The sequence below is a fragment of the Chiloscyllium plagiosum genome, unplaced genomic scaffold, assembly GCF_037043375.1.
Source record: "Chiloscyllium plagiosum isolate Xiang-an unplaced genomic scaffold, Cpla_swu_hap1 HiC_scaffold_17, whole genome shotgun sequence".
Classification (NCBI taxonomy): Eukaryota; Metazoa; Chordata; class Chondrichthyes; order Orectolobiformes; family Hemiscylliidae; genus Chiloscyllium; species Chiloscyllium plagiosum.
The window spans coordinates 31,430,780-31,447,495 of record NW_028270155.1 but is presented as its reverse complement, the minus strand read 5'-3'; the positions used below and the strand labels follow the sequence as shown (position 1 = coordinate 31,447,495).

Here is a 16,716-nt window from a genome sequence, read left to right as displayed (position 1 = left end):
GATAATGATGGTAATGAATGGGACATTTGTGTAAGGTATGATTCAGTGAATATGACTGTGTCAGCCTGATTGCTCGAGTTGTCTTTTCCAATTTTGGCATGAACAATCAAATGTTACTGAGGAAGATTTTGCAGCATCAGCAAGGGAGCTCGCTGTTGTCATTTCCAAAACAGTGCAACTTGTCCTCATGAAAAAAATCGAGAATAATTGACTCTTCTCCAAATGAGGCAAACATCTGGCTTCATCTAAACTAACTATTCTCCTCCATTCTCCTACAAGAAATAGCTGCTGTCTTTTTAAAAATGATCAACTTGACAGCATTTGTTGCATGTTAATAGTCAGAGGGTGTTTCTGTTTTGTTAACCTCCATTTGAAAAGCAATCCTTGCCAGCAACTAAACCCAGTGACTTCCCACTCCAACTGGGGTCACCTCACTAAGTCCCATTCACCCTCTTCCACTTATCCACATACCTCAAAGGAATTCCCAATTTAAATACTGTCTCTTCAATTTTCCATGGCAAACACATCACTTGTGCTTGTATCTGAATAGATTATGTTGGGGGAGGCTTTATCCCTCTCTCCAAAGTATTCCAATTAACCTTGAATTAAAGAAAACTTTTAAATTTTAATCATTTTTAAAGTCCAGTGATCATAACACTGTCATTTCAATGACTGTTTCTGAATTCTCAAAGCATTCCTGCAAAAATCATTACATCTTCTAATTTAAACTGTTTCAACATTTACACTACTTTGGCAAGATTTTTCTTCTAGTTTTTCTGTAGCAGGCTGAACAATGAAATGTTCTGACAGGAAGTTAAAAGGGAGATGAGAGAGGCATTCAGAGGTGAAAATAACCAAGCAGCTAACTTCATTACAAAACCTATATAGTTTCTTTATAAGCTCACAGATAATAGATCTCTAGGCAGGTCTGATTTCATATACTACATTGGGATGTGACAGTTACAGAGCTGTGTCAAAAACTATCCAATCAGGCAGATAGAGCAATCCAAACATTGAAGGCAAGCTCAAAGAAGCAGCCTACAACATCACTTTACACCAAACCGTTCTGGTTCCTGTTTGACTATCGGACTATCCCTCACAAAACTACAGGGATAGCTTCAGTAGAGTTGCTGATGGGGAGAAAGTTCTGCACCAGGTTAAATCTGATAATTCCAGACCTTTTGGAGTTGTGGGGGCGGGGGCGCCAACAGGAGCGCCAAATCCAGCCACATGCCTTCTCTAAGCAAGAGAGACAGTTTAATTTGGGGGACACAGTTTGGTTCTGGAACCATACAAGTGGCTATGTATGGGCATGCAGTGATGTTGATGTCAGGTCAAGGTCAACTCCTGTGATATACAAAGTTCAGGTAGGTGAGATGCTCCTGAACAAACAAGTGGAAAGCCTCAAAGCTGTAACCTCTCAAACAGGGCAGAGGCAAAACATACCTGGTTCCTCAGAACAGCCAAAAGGTCTATCAGAAACTGTGGGTTCTCCCCCTTTGTCTAGTGTTGACGAAACTTCTGACAAAAGTCTGAGATGGATGCAGTCTCGATACTGTTACCACTGGAAGAGGAGGAAACTCTCCTGAGACTCTCAAAACAAAGAGACAGGCTACTGTCCGGTACATGCTGCCCTTGTCAGAGTCAGAGTCAGAGGAACCGGACCTGGGGCAAATACGTCGCAGGAAAAGCTACAAGAGTAAGACCAAGCCTAGACTTCGAGAGGAGGGTATGTAGTGATTGGAACCAGGTGGACCTTGTTGACTGAGGTCCTTGACAGGGGTTGTTTACCTTGGCCAATCAGAAAGTCTAGGCTGACCAATATTAACAGAGGAATTCTGAGAATTTAAAAAAAAAGTGTCTCTGAGGGAGCTGGATCAGTGTGAGTGAAGGACTCTGCTCTTTAATGAGGAGAGGGGAAAATAATTAACAGGAGAATTAGAATATCCTCAGTTCAGGCGACTGACTCTGAGCTGGTTGGCCACAGCCAATGTACTGTGCACAAATAAATATAGGGTGACTTGGTGATGGGATACCAGCCTCTATGCAGTTATTTCATATTGCATTTGGCATTTGAAAACTACCACAAGGATTATAATTGAAGAAAATGCAACTCTCATAGCCTTCTGCAAATAGGCGGTGCCTTGTCAGAATGTTAATTGTGAAATCGAGATGAAAGGAATTCATCCTCACAACAGTTTTTTTTTTAAATTGACTCTGATCCAAAAATGTTGACATGTAATTAAGTATCATAATTAATCAGCGAAATTCACTACTACAGAGTAAGTCTGTGACTATTAATACATATTAATTACAATTGAAATAATATGTACTTTAGCAGCTTAATTACCTCATGGATTTCAACACAATAGCCCCAGGTATAAATCTCAAGGAGAGACAGTGTCATAAATCTCAACATACTCATGTTCTTTCAACACATTTACCTTGTATCAGTGGGTTAAATATGATTCAACTAAAATATTTACTTGAGACAAGTGACAACTTTAATAGTTGCACGCTAACTTCTATCTACACCCTTTGCAGCCATTAGATATCATGTCCAATTTAGATAAATTTTATAAAGCTGAAATTAAGACCATATTGGTTTCTTTTCAATATACACTCAGTTTAATTAAACACATAAATTACAAAAAAAATTGGCAAGCAAGTGTTCGAGAGTTCAATACCTCCATAAACCTCTCATTTGTTTTTACTACACACATTTATCATCCTGTAAATCAATTCATGCTAGTTCATAAGGTTGATGTCAGAACCTAAATATTGTCCAAGCTCAAACGACCTGAATTCCACAGTCTGAAATATAAACAGCATTAATAACAGATTGAGTGAAAAAGGAAAGAAAGTATTCATTTATATTTTAGTTTCAATGCTTTTGTCATCAAATGACTGCTGAACATTACCCACTGTGTTTTAGAGAAACTCCTATGGCATGAAATTCACAGACAGTATGAAACAGGTTAGATGTCATCGTCTAATCGTTTCTGGCAAGGGTGCTCAAGAGCAAGGGGAACAATGGAATTGGAAATAATTGTTTATTAACTTCTTGGGATAATTGAGTGAGAATTGGGTATGTGATTGAAAACAAGTAATCAGTTGTGTTGGAATTTTGTGAAGTGGAAGTTCACATAAAATTCTGACTAGATAAAATATATGGCTAATTCTGTCTAAACAATCTTTTAACTTCTAATTGTTTACATTGGACACTGTCTTGTTGAGGGTATTCTTCTTTCATACTTCTAGTATTCATTGTATTACCTTTTCGAGTTATGAAGATACATGTATCTGTTTTTTATTTCAACCTTATTGCTGGCCATAGCCTCAACAGTAGCTACACCAAAGACATCAACCACCATCTCCTCCCTGGACATTAGAAACAGGCAATGAGTCTTTCCCACAATAGTAAGCACATGTTTGCTTGCCACTTTGTCCTCCAAAAGTGAGAGAGCGCAAGACAGAAAACTCATCGAGTGTTGTGTATTTGACTCATATGGCTGTCTTGGTTCCCTAGCCATCAATTTGTGCAGGCTGTGATATTAAAGATATCCGGCATGCAACAGTATTAGGTATGTAAGGATAAGGCGAGGCCAGGACTGTCTGGAATGAGTTATGACTAATTGAGTTTAATACCGAGTGATAGGGCTGTGGTAGAGCACTGTCTGAGACTTGTGGTGCAGTTGGTAGGATGTGACAGACAAAGATGCATTCACTGACCTTGACTACTTCATGCCAGTCTCTGCAGAACCCTACACATTCTTCCTTTCAAATAACTGTCAAATCACCTTTTGGATGCTTCAGTTGAATCTGCCTCGACCACAGTCTCAGGCAGTGCATTCCAATCCTAAACCACACAATAAGTTAAAACATTTCTTCTCATGTTGTTTTTCCTTCTTATAAAATAGCAATAAACCTGTGTCCTGTCATTCTCAATCTTTTCACAAGATCCCTACCTAATCTGTTCGTGATATCCCTTTCAAATTTCCCTGTATGCTTTTTGACAAGAAAAACAGTCTCAACTTCTCTAGCTTCATGACTGAACTTCCTTATACCTGCAACTATTCTCACAAATCTTCTGCATTCTCTCAAATGCTTTCACATACTTTCTAAAACATGGTGCCCATAGTTTGTCGACTACTCCAACTGAGGTTGAATTGGTATCCTAAACAAGTCCAATATAACCTATTTCCTTTCATGTTTACATTGACCTGAATCCCTGCTTCATGTTCTTTTGGGCTGTCCATATTTTTGAATAATGTTATATGCACATACACCCATGTTCCTCTGCTTCTTCATCACCTTTAGAGTTGAATTCTTTATTTTATTTTGTCTATGTTATTCCTACTAAAATAAATCACTTCAGATTTCTCCACCGTAAACTTTATCTGTTCTCTAGGCGGAAGTGAGGGCTGCTGATGCTGGAGATTAGAGTCGAGAGTGTGGTGCTGGAAAAGCACAGCAGGTCAGGCAGCATCAGGCTTTTGCCCGAAACGTCAATCCTCCTGCTCCTTCATCTGTTCTCTGTCCACTCCAACTTTCAACACCCTTTTGAACATGAATGTTATCCTTCTTATAGTGCTTCCAAGCTTTGTATCATCCACAAACATTGAAATTGTGCCCTGAACACCAAGGCCTAGATCCTTAACATACATCAGGAAAAGCAAGGGCCCAAAACTGACCCCTGGGGAACACTCTAGCCCAAAACCAATCCATTAAGTAGGACACACTGTTTCCTATCACTGAGTCAATCCTGTATGCATATCACTACTGACACATTTATTTCATGAGATTAACCTTTACTCACAAGTCTGTTGTGTTGCACTGTATCAATATCTTCTGGAAGTCTATATACACCCCATCAACAGCATTAGCTGGAAATGTGTTGCTGGAAAAGCGCAGCAGGTCAGGCAGCATCCAGGGAACAGGAGAATCGACGTTTCGGGCATAAGCCCTTTTTCAGGAATCAACAGCATTACCCTTGTTAACCCTCTGTTGTTTCTTCAAAAAACTCCACTAAGTTTGTTCGATTGATGGTGGCTTTGTTTAATTAACCTGCATTTGTCCACGTGACTATTAGTTTTGTCCCAGACTATGGGCCCTGATCTTCTGGACTCCAGAGAATCAAAATCTGATCATACTTTGGAACACACTCCATGGAACCCCACACAAACTTAAACACAAGGACTCCATGGGAATTTCTCAGGAAGCTTGAAATCCCAAACAGCAACTTTCCAGTGCCCTAGGACCCTCTCAAAATGATTCCAATTTCAGGTTCAAGTCAGGACTTTCAACAGTTTCAACTTTCTAAACAGGCTAATCAGCTGGGAAATCTTAGACGAGAAAAGACTTGTTTAACTCCTGCATAACTAAATCATTGACGCTTACCCATACCACCCATCGCTTAACCAGGTGCCACCCACTACTCTATCTCCTTATCCCCCTCACCATTTACCTTTACCCCATCACCCATTATCTCCCTATACTATTATGTGGCTTGCCTTCCCCAGATGTTCCAGTTATATGAAGTAGTATTATGGAAAGAGTGGTCCTAAGGGAAGAGGACTAAACTGGGCCAAGGCCAATTATATCAAAATTAGGCAGGAACTCAGAAATGTGGATTGGACACAGCTATTTGAAGGGAAGTCCACATTTGAGATGTGGGAGGCTTTCAAAGATAGGTTAAAGATAGTGCAGGATAGCCATGTCCCGTTGAAGGTAAATGATGGGAAGGGCAAGATTCGTGAACTGTGGATAACAGGAGAAATTGTACGACTAGCCAAGAGGAAAAGGGAAGTGTACATAAGGTCTCAGTAGCTAAGAACAGAAAGGGCCATGGAGGAATATCGGAAGAGTGGGACAAATCTTAAACGAGAAATCAAGCAGGCTAAAAGGGGTCATGAAATAGCTTTAGCAAGCAAAATTAAGGAGAATCCCAAAGCATTTTATTCTTATATAAGAAGCAAGCGGGTAACTAGAGAAAGGATTGGTCCACTAAAGGATAATGAAGGAAGGCTGAGTGTCGAACCTGAGATTCTGAATGATTACTTTGCATCAGTGTTCACTGAGGAGAGGAACATGATGAATCTTGAGATTAGAGATAGAAGTTTGATCAGTCTGGATCACATTGGCATAAGTAGGGAAGATGTGTTGGATAGACTAGAGGTTATTAAGGTGGACAAATCCCCAGGACCAGATGGGATCTATCCCAGGTACTGAGGGAGGTGAGAGAGGAAATAGCTGGGGTCCTGACAGATATCTTGATGGCATCCTTAAATACAGGTGAGGTGCCGGAGGACTGAAAGGTTGCTCATGTTGTCCCCCTGTATAAGAAGGATAGTAGGGATATTCCGAGTAACTACAGACCAGTGAGCCTGACGTCAGTGGTGGGGAAGTTGCTGGTATGGGATAGGATCTATTAATATTTAGAAAAGAATGGGCTTATCAGTGATAGGCAACATGGTTTTGTGCGGGGGAAATCGTGCCTTACCAACTTAATAGAGTTCTTTGAGCAAGTGACCAAGTTGATAGATGAAGGAAGGGCTGTTGATGTCATATACATGGACTTTAGTAAGGCATTTGATAAGGTTCCCCATGGTAGACTAATAGAGAAAGTGAAGTCACATGGTGTGCCGGGTGTTCTAGCTAGGTGGATAAAAAATTGGTTGAGCAACAGGAGACAGAGAGTAGTAGTTAAAGGGAGTCTCTTGAAATGGAGAAGGGTGACCAGTGGTATTTTGCAAGCGTCAGTATTGGGACCACTGTTGTTTGTAATATACATAAATGATCTGGAAGAGGGCACTGTTGGTATGATCAGTAAGTTTGCAGATGACACAAAGATTGGTGGAGTAGTAGAAAGCATAGTGGACTGTCAGAGAATACAGGAGGATATAGATAGACGGGAGAGCTGGGCGAAAAAGTGACATGGTTTTCAATCCAGACAAATGTGAGGTGATGCATTTAGGCAAGACTAATTCTAGAGCGAATTATACAATGAATAGAAGAGCCATGAGAAAAGTTGATGGGCAGAGAGATCTGGGAGTGTAGGTCCATTTTACCCTGAAGGTTGCTGCACAGGTGGATAGAGTGGTCAAGAAGGCATATAGTATGCTTGCCTTCGTTGGACGGGGTGTTGAGTATAAGAGCTGGCAAGTCATGTTAAAATTGTACAAGACATTGGTTTAGCTGCATTTAGAATACTGCGTACAGTTCTGGTCACCACATTTCCAAAAGGATGTGGACGCTTTGGAGAGGGTACAGAGAAGGTTTACGAGGATGTTGCCTGATATGGAAGGTGCTAGCTATGAAGAGAGGTTGAGTAGGTTAGGTTTATTTTCATTAGAAAAAAAGGAGATTGAGGGGGGACCTGATTGAGGTTTACAAAATCATGAAGGGTATAGACAGGGTGGATAGAGACAAGCTTTTTCCCAGGTGAAGGATTCAATAACGAGAGGTCACACTTTCAAGGTTAGAGGTGGAAAGTTTAAGGGGGATACACGCGGCAAGTACTTCACACAGAGGGTGGTGGGCGTTTGGAACACGTTGCCAGCAGAGGTGATAGAGGCAGACACGGTAGATTCATTTAAGATGCATTTGGACAGATGCATGAGTAGGTGGGAGCAGAGGGATACAGATGCTTAGGAATTGACCGACAGGTTTAGACAGTACATTTGGATCGGCTCAGGCTTGGAGGGCCGAAGGGCCTGTTCCTGGGCTGTAAATTTTCTTTGTTCTTCTTTCTTGGCATGGAAAAGCATAGCAGGTTAGGCAGCATCAGAGGAGCAGGAGAGTTGACGTTTCAGGCATAAGCCCTTCATGAGGAACATTGGGAAATTGGAGGGTCCCAACGTTGAAGATGAGGCATTCTTCCTTCAGTCATCAGGTGGCTTGGATTTGATGATGGAGGCGGCCCAGGACTTGCATGTTCTTGGTGAAGTGGGAGGTGGAGTTGAAGTGGTCAGCACAGGGTGGTGGGGCTGTTTGGTGCATGGGTCCCGGAGATGTTACCTGAAATGTTCTGCGAATCGGTATTCCCTTTTTCCCCAATGTAGAGGAGACCACATTGAAAGCAACGGACACAGTAGATGAGGCATTTGGATGTGCAGGAAAATCCTTGCCAGTTGTGGAAGGATCCTTTGGGGCCTCGGATAGAAGTGAGGGGTGAGGTGTGGGTGCAGGTTTTACATAACACAAGGTGCCGGGAGTGCAGGATGGGTTGGTGGGTGGCGTGGACCTAATGAGGGAGTCGCTGAGGGAATGATCTGTGCGGAGTGCCGATAGGGAGGGAAATATATCTCTGGTGGTGGGATCTGATTGTAAATGGTGGAAGTGGCAGAGGATAATGTGCTGAGATTAGTGGGGCAGAAGAACTGGAACAGAGGGGTTCTGTCCTTGTTGCAGTTGGGGGGGGGGGGGGGAGGGGGGTTCATTGGCGGAGGCAAGGGAAGGGAAAGAGATGTGCTAGAGGGCAATATTTATCACGTGGGAGAGGAAATTGTAGTCCTTGAAGTAGAAGGCCATCTGGGATGTCCTGAAGTGGAACTGATTCTCCTGAGAGCAGATACTGCAGAGGCGGAGGCATTGGGAGTGAGGGATAGTGTTTTTATAGGAGTGGGGAAGGGAGGTGGTGTAGTCCAGGTAACTGTGGGAGTTGGGTTTGAAGTAGATGCCTGTGTTGAGTCAATCGCCAGAGATTGAGGTGGAGGGAAGTGTCCGAGATGGTACAGGTGAACTTGAGGTCAGGGTGGAAGGTGTTCGTGAATTTGACGAATTGTTCGACCTCCTTGTAGAAGCATGAGGCAGCACCAATAAAGTCATCAATGTAGCAGAGGAAAAGGTGGGGGATGAGGCCAGTGTAACTGATGAAGAAGCAGGAATAGCTAGGGCCCATGCGGGTGTCCATGGGTACCACTTTGGTCTGAAGGAGGTGGGACCCACTGACTCTCACAGCTACCTGGACTATACCTCCTCCCACCAACCCTTCTCCTGTAAAAACACTATCCCTTACTCCCAATTCTCATGCGTCCACTGTATCTGCTCCCAGGAGGAACAATTTCACTCCAGATCATCCCAGAATGGCCTCCTACTTCAAGGACTGCAATTTCCCCTCTCACATGATCAACAATACCCTCTAGTGCATCTCCTCCATTTCCTGCACCTTTCTTTGTCATCACAAGAGGTGTAAAGCCTGCATCCACACCTCTTCCCCTTTCCCCCCCCCCCCCCATCCCCAAGGCCCCAAAGGATCCTTCCACATCCATCAGATATTTTCCTGCACATCCAAACACCTCATCTACTGTGTCTGTTGCTCTCAATGTGATCTCCTCCACATTGGGGAAGACAACTTGCGGAACATTTCAGAGAACATCTCTGGGACACGCATCAAACAACCCCACCGCCCAATTGCCAACAACTTCAACTCCCCCTACCACACCACCAAGGATACACAAGTCCTGAGCCTCCTCCACTATCAAATTCAAGCCACCGGTGATTGGAGGAAGAATGCCTCATCTTCTGCCTTGGGACCCTCCAACTACATGACATCAATGTCGACTTAGCTAGTTTCCTTGTCTCCCACCTCATCACAGATCCAACTCTCCAACCTGGCACTACCCTCTTGATTTGTCCTACCTGTCCACCTTCCTTCTCACCTATCTGCTCCACCCTCCCTTCCAATCTATCACCATCAGCCCTCCCCTGCATCCACCACTCTTCTTCCCAGCTACTTTGCCCCCACCCCCACCCTCCTATTTATCCCTCAGCCTCCTTCCCCCCACCTCCCACATCTGATGAAGAGCTTATGCCTGAAACATAGACTCTCCTGCTCCTCGGATGTTGCCTGACCTGCTGTGCTTTGCCAGCGCCACACTTTTTGACTAATATTTAAACTAACTGACCTTGTGTTAGCTGGATTTATCTTCCTGCCCTTTTTTGAACAAGAGGATAATATTTGCAATTCTCAGTCCTCTGGCATCATGCCTCAGCAATTGCCTCTGCAATTTCCACTGTCATTTCCCTCTGTATCCTTGGATGCATCTGATACAGTCCTAGTCCCTTATACACTAAGCACAGACAGCATTTTCAATACCTCCACCTTATTAATGTTCACCTCTTCTCAAACACCATACTGACGTGATATCTTTATCCTTCATGAAAGTATTTGAATATTTAAAACATCAGTCGCAACCTCTACCTCCATAATGAATCCCTCTGTTGGTCCCCAACTGAGACTACTCCTTTTACCATTCTTTTACTATTTACAAATTTACTATTTATTGGCCAGTGATATCACAAATAAGCATTTACTAAGATCACTTATTTCTTTTCTCTAGTAAGCAAGTGGTTAATAAAAGAGACTCTGCCATATGGTGGTTGTACTTTGTTGCCTTCATTATTTGGCCTGCATCAAGGCTTTCATAGGATTTGATGTCATCCAGTAATTTGTCATGCAATAATTTGGAATTCCCTTACATTGTTGGTTGCCACTCTCTTTTCATACTCTTGCTGTGCTTCTTTCACATGATTCCACACCTCCTCTCTGAAATTCCTACATTCGGTCTGGATCGCAGATGCATTTTCTACCCGATATCTGTCATGTGGACATTTTTTTTTCCTACTTTATCTTAATTTCCACTTCTTCAAAATTGTGGAATGACTTCCATACACATCACAGCCTTACCTAAGGGATGCAGTCCTGCATTAGATATTTGAGGCTAACTGCTGTTAATAACTCAATTTGAGGCACTCAATTGAGATTTGCAGCCCCTCAACAATGTATTTAGTGCCAAATGCACATGGTAATCATTGTAATTAGCAGGCAGTATCAAGACTGCCTAAATAGGAGGTTAGTGAGCAAATTTTAGGGCGCATGGTATTGGGGGCAAAGTACTAACTTGGATTGAAAGTTGGTTGGCTGATAGGAAACAAAGAGTAGTGATAAATGGCTCCATTTCGGAATGGCAGGCAGTGACCAGTGGGGTACCGCAGGGATCAGTACTGGGACCGCAGCTTTTTACAATATATGTTAACGATATAGAAGATGGTATTAACAATAACATTAGCAAATTTGCTGATGATACTAAGCTGGGTGGCAGGGTGAAATGTGAGGAGGATGTTAGGAGATTACAGGGTGACCTGGACAAGTTAGGTGAGTGGTCAGATGCATGGCAGATGCAGTTTAATGTGGATAAATGTATGGTTATCCACTTTGGTGGCAAGAGCAGGAAGGCAGATTACTACCTAAATGGAATCAATTTAGGTAAAGGGGCAGTACAGAGAGATCTGGGTGTTCTTGTACACCAGTCAATGAAGGTAAGCATGCAGGTACAGCAGGTAGTGAAGAAGGCTAATAGCATGCTGGCCTTCATAACAAGAGGGATTGAGTATAGAAGCAAAGAGGTTCTTCTGCAGCTGTACAGGGCCCTGGTGAGACCACACCTGGAGTACTGTGTGCAGTCCTGGTCTCCAAATTTGAGGAAAGACATTCTGGCTATTGAGGGAGTGCAGCGTAGGTTCACGAGGTCAATTCCTGGAATTGACCTTACACTGAAAAACTGAAGCAACTGGGCTTGTATACCCTTGAGTTTAGAAGACTGAGAGGGGATCTGATTGAGACATATAAGATTATTAAAGGATTGGACACTCTGGAGGCAGGAAACATGTTTCCGCTGATGGGTGAGTGCCGAACCAGAGGGCACAGCTTAAAAATACGGGGTAGGCCATTTATGACAGAGATGAGGAGAAACTTCTTCACCCAGAGAGTGGTGGCTGTGTGGAATGCTCTGCTCCAGAGGGCAGTGGAGGCCCAGTCTCTGGATTCATTTAAGAAAGAGTTGGTTAGAGCTCTCAAGGAGTGTGGAATCAAGGGTTATGGAGATAAGGCAGGAACAGGATACTGATTAAGGATGATCAGCCATGATCATATTGAATGGTGGTGCAGGCTCGAAGGGCAGAATGGCCTACTCCTGCACCTATTGTCTACTGTCTAAATTAGAAGTATAGAGCACGGTTAATCCTGCAATACCATGCCCATTTTCCAAGGTCAGTAAACTTGGCTTTCTGCCATTACGTACTTGCAGTAAATGATTAGATTAGATTAGAGTATGGAAACAGGCCCTTCGGGCCAACAAGCCCAACAAGTCCACACCGACCCGCCGAAGCAAAACCCACCCATACCCCTACATTTACCCCTTACCAACACTACGGGCAATTTAGTATGGCCAATTCACCTGACCCTGCACATCTTTGGACTGTGGGAGGAAACCGGAGCACCCGGAGGAAACCCACGCAGACACGGGGAGAATGTGCAAACTCCACACAGTCAGTCGCCTGAGGCGGGAATTGAACCCGGGTCTCTGTGCCACCGTGCCGCCCACAGAATCTCAATTTTGTTCTTCTCAGAAAAGTCCAGATTTTTAGCATATAAGCATTTAAACTTGATTCATTTACCTAATCTCAGAGTTATTTATAATCTTAATATACAGGATTATTATAGCTTACCTTGTACAGTGTGTTCACTGGGTCCAAAGAACAAAGGAAGCAGCAACAAATACAGTAAGTAGATCAGAGACAAGGCATTGTATCGGAAGAGACAGGCTGTGAAGAGAAAATTCATAGATTTTAGGTCTTGAACAAACAGTCAAATATAAAAACTGAAAAAAACTGAAGATGTTGGAAATCAGAAACAGAAACAGAAATCACTGAAAAAGCTCAGAAAGTCTGACAGTTCTAAGGAAGGATCACTGGACCCAACACGTTAACCCCGATTTCTCTGCATAGATGCTGCTAGACTTGCTGAGCTTTTCCAGCAATTTCTGTTATTGTTTCTGAAATATTTAAACATGTCAGTTCTGCATGTCACCCAATTTGTTTGGTCTTTGTAATTAAACTATAATGTATGACCACGCTATGTTATTAGGCCTGAATGTAGCAGTCTGCATTATTGCAGGATTGCAAAACCTGAAGGCAGCAATATTGCCTGCCAGTGCAGGTCTCTCCTTCACTGGCCAATAGTGATATCACAAATAAGCATTTACTAAGATTGATTATTTGTTTTCTCTTATAAGCAAGTGGTTAATAAAATAGACTCAGCTATATGGTGGTTATACTTCATTGCCTTCATTATTTGGCCTGCATCAAGACTTTCATAGGATTTCATGTCACCCAATAATTTTATATACAATAATTATCAACCATCCTCAATAATAATCTGACTGGAAACAACTTCATCCAGCAACAGTCACAGAGAAACAATATATAAATGTTAGTTAATTGATGTTACTGGATCCAGAACAGCTATATGAAGAGTTCAATGTTGCTTTATTGCTCCAATGCAGAGCTCAAAAGCAATAGCCTGTTAGAGGGATAAGGAAAATAAGAAACTCTTAATTGCACTAGATTTAATTTCTGATGCTATTTATGAAAAGAAATGGGAAAAATATAACTACACCTAACTAAACCAAACAAACAGGATATATCAGAAAAGAATGGTTGCTTACTGATACCTTACTGGACCTTTAACGTCCAGAACAAATTAAAATGTTCAAACAATCATAATGGTATTTGAATATGGAATTATTAGTCCAAATGTATAAATTACAAGCTCCTTAAATAAAGCACAACCAGTATACTGCTGTACCAAAGTAAAATCTTCATAAAATTAGCATTTGTATTTTTAAAACCTATTACACAAAACTGATCCGTTTAATTGTTTGCTAAGACCACCAGAAATACTGATAATTTTCTATATGATGCAAAGGTAATTTGAATAGTACAATTTTCAGAGAAAATTCAAAATAAAAAAAAGTATTTTAAATTGAACTGGTTTTCAAAATGATAACAACTTGTATATTAGAGTTGATCTTCTCTGCACCTTCTCTGTCACTCTGTAACATTATATTCTGCATTCTGATCTATTACCCTGATGTACTTACGGAAGTCATGATTTGTTGGTTAGCACACAAAACAATACTTTTTACTGTATCTTGGTACATGTGACAATAATAAATCAAATTAACTTACATTTATGTAGTGCCTTCAACATTGCAAAATGTTTAAAGAACTTCACTGAACCTCTTAACACAATTTTGCATTAGCAATAAGCACTTATATTAATATAGCATCCCAAGCCTCTTCAGAGAGACATTATAGTAGGGGAGACAATAGCCCAGTGGTATTATTGCTCGATTATTAATTCAGAGACTCGATAATGATCTGGCTACCTGGGTTTCAATCCCACCATGGTAAATGGTGGAATTTTGATTCAATTACAAATCTGGAATTAAAACTCTAGTGATGACCATGGAACTGATGTTGATTGTCAGAAAAACCCATCTGGTTCATTAACATTCTTCAAGGAAAGAAATCTGCATCTTTACTTGGTCTGACCTACATACGATTCCAGATCCACAGCTACGTGTTTAACTCTTAGCTGCCCAAAAATGTGTGTCCCTCTTGTTGCCAGAGGAAGAGGTGGAGGCTGATATAATTACAACATTTAAAAGCCAACTGGATGATTACATGAATAGCAAGGGTTTAGAGAGACATGGGCCAAATGCTGGCAAATGGGACTCAATTAAATTTAGAATATCTAGTTGGTATGAATGTTTTGGACCAAAGGGTCTGTTTCTGCACTGTACAAATCTATGGCTTTTACTTCTCTATCTGGTGAAATACTTTTTAAAAATCAACAATGAAAAAATGTTTTAAAGTATCATCTTTTCAGACTTAGCGTGTGAAGTACAATTGGATATTATAATTCTTGATATCCTAGATGCACAGGTGCACAATACTTCTACAGCAGATGGAAAAACACAACCAAATAAACCATCAGTGACATAAATCGTTACACCATTCAATGACATTCCTTAACTTAACAAGATTCATTAACAGCACTTATTAATGCAGTACTACCACAGCCGAGAGCTTAAACAGCAAATAGTAACCTGACAATGTGAGACAGTTATTAAACAAGCAGCCATTTAATAAGATGAGTACTATCTTCATTTTTACAGCATTTAGAGATAAATGCATGTTCTTGGCAATGCAAATATCTGATGGAAGAGAACAAAAGATTGTTCAGGGGTTTCCAGCTTTGCACAAATGTCTTCACTCGGATTATTAGGGGTTCCAGCTCTCCACAAAAAATGTACTGACATTTCTCAAAATTAAGCCGACATGTAGGAAGTCCTACAGGAAATCCCCAGGACCTGATCAGGTGTACCCTGGAACTGTATGGTAAGCTAGAGAAGTGATTTCTGGGCTCTTGGTGAGATATTTGTATTATCGATAGTCACAGGTGAGGTGCCGGAAGACTGGAGGTTGGCTAATGTGGTGCCACTGTTGAAGAAGGGTGGTAAGGACAAGCCAGGGAGCTATAGACCAGTGAGCCTGATGTCGGTGGTGGGCAAGTTGTTGGAGGGAATCCTGAGGGACAGGATGTACATGTATTTGGAAAGGCAAGGACAGATTTGGGATAGTCAACATGGCTTTGTGCGTGGGAAATCATGTCTCACAAACTTGATTAAGTTTTTTGAAGAAGTAACAAAGAAGATTGATGAGGGCAGAGCAGTAGATGTGATCTATATGGACTTCAGTAAGGCGTTCAACAAGGTTCCCCATAGAAGACCGTTTAGCAAGGTTAGATCTCATGGATTACAGGGAGAACTAGCTATTTGGACACAGAACTGACTCAAAGGTAGAAGACAGAGGGTGGTGGTGGAGGGCTGTTTTTCAGACTGGAGGCCTGTGACCAGTGGAGTGCCATAAGGATCGATGCTGGGTCCTTTACTTTTTGTCATTTACATAAATGATTTGGATGTGAGCATAAGAGGTACAGTTAGTAAGTTTGCAGATTACACCAACTTTGGAGGTGTAGTGGACAGCGAAGGAGGTTACCTCCAGAGTACAATGGAATCTTAATCAGTTGATCAATGGGCTGAGGAGTGGCTGATGGAGTTTAATTTAAATAAATGTGAGGTGCTGCATTTTGGAAAGGCAAATCAGAGCAGGACTTACACACTTATTGGAAGGTCCTGGGGGGTGTTGTTGAACAAAGAGACCTTGGAGTGCAGGTTCATAGCTCCTTGAAAATTGAGTCTCAGGTAGATAGGATAGTGAAGAAGGCATCTGCATGCTTGCCTTTATTGGTCAGAGCATTGAGTATGGGAGTTGGGAGGTCATGTTGCGGTTGTACAGGACATTGGTTAGGCCACTTTTTGACATATTGCGTACAATTCTGGTCTCCATCCTATTGGAAGGATGTTGTGAAATGTGAAAGAGTTCAGAAAAGATTTACAAGGATGTTACTAGGGTTGCAGGGTTTGAGCTATGGGGAGAAACTGAACAGGCTGGGGCTGTTTTACTTGGAGCATCAGGGGTTTATAGGTGACCTTATAGAAGATTGTAAAATTCCTGCGGTGGGGGAGTCTAGAACTAGAGGTGAAAGGTTTAGGATGAGGGGGAAAAATTTACAAGGGACCTAAGGGACAACGTTTTCATGCAGAGGATGGTGCATGTATGGAATGGGCTTCCAGAGGAAGTGGCGGAGGCTGGTACAATTACAACAACATTTAAAAGGCATCTGGATGGGTATATGAATAGGAAGTGTTTAGAAGCAGATGGGCCAAATGCTGGTAAATGGGATTAGATTAAGTTAGGATATCTGATCGGCATGGACGATTTGGACCGAAAGGTCTGTTTCCATGC

At 41.9% G+C, this 16,716-nt stretch overlaps 1 protein-coding gene across 5 annotated transcripts in view; it reads right to left on the bottom strand.

Annotated features, from left to right (window-relative positions):
* Positions 1 to 16,716, bottom strand: part of piezo1 (piezo type mechanosensitive ion channel component 1 (Er blood group)) — a 355,592-nt gene that overhangs the window by 231,281 nt on the left and 107,595 nt on the right. For all 5 annotated transcript variants that reach the window (XM_087995785.1, XM_087995781.1, XM_087995783.1 and 2 more), the window contains exon 2: positions 12,511 to 12,606. In XM_087995785.1, the coding sequence (XP_087851911.1) occupies positions 12,511 to 12,606 (96 nt within the window). The remainder of the gene's footprint in view (positions 1 to 12,510; positions 12,607 to 16,716) is intronic.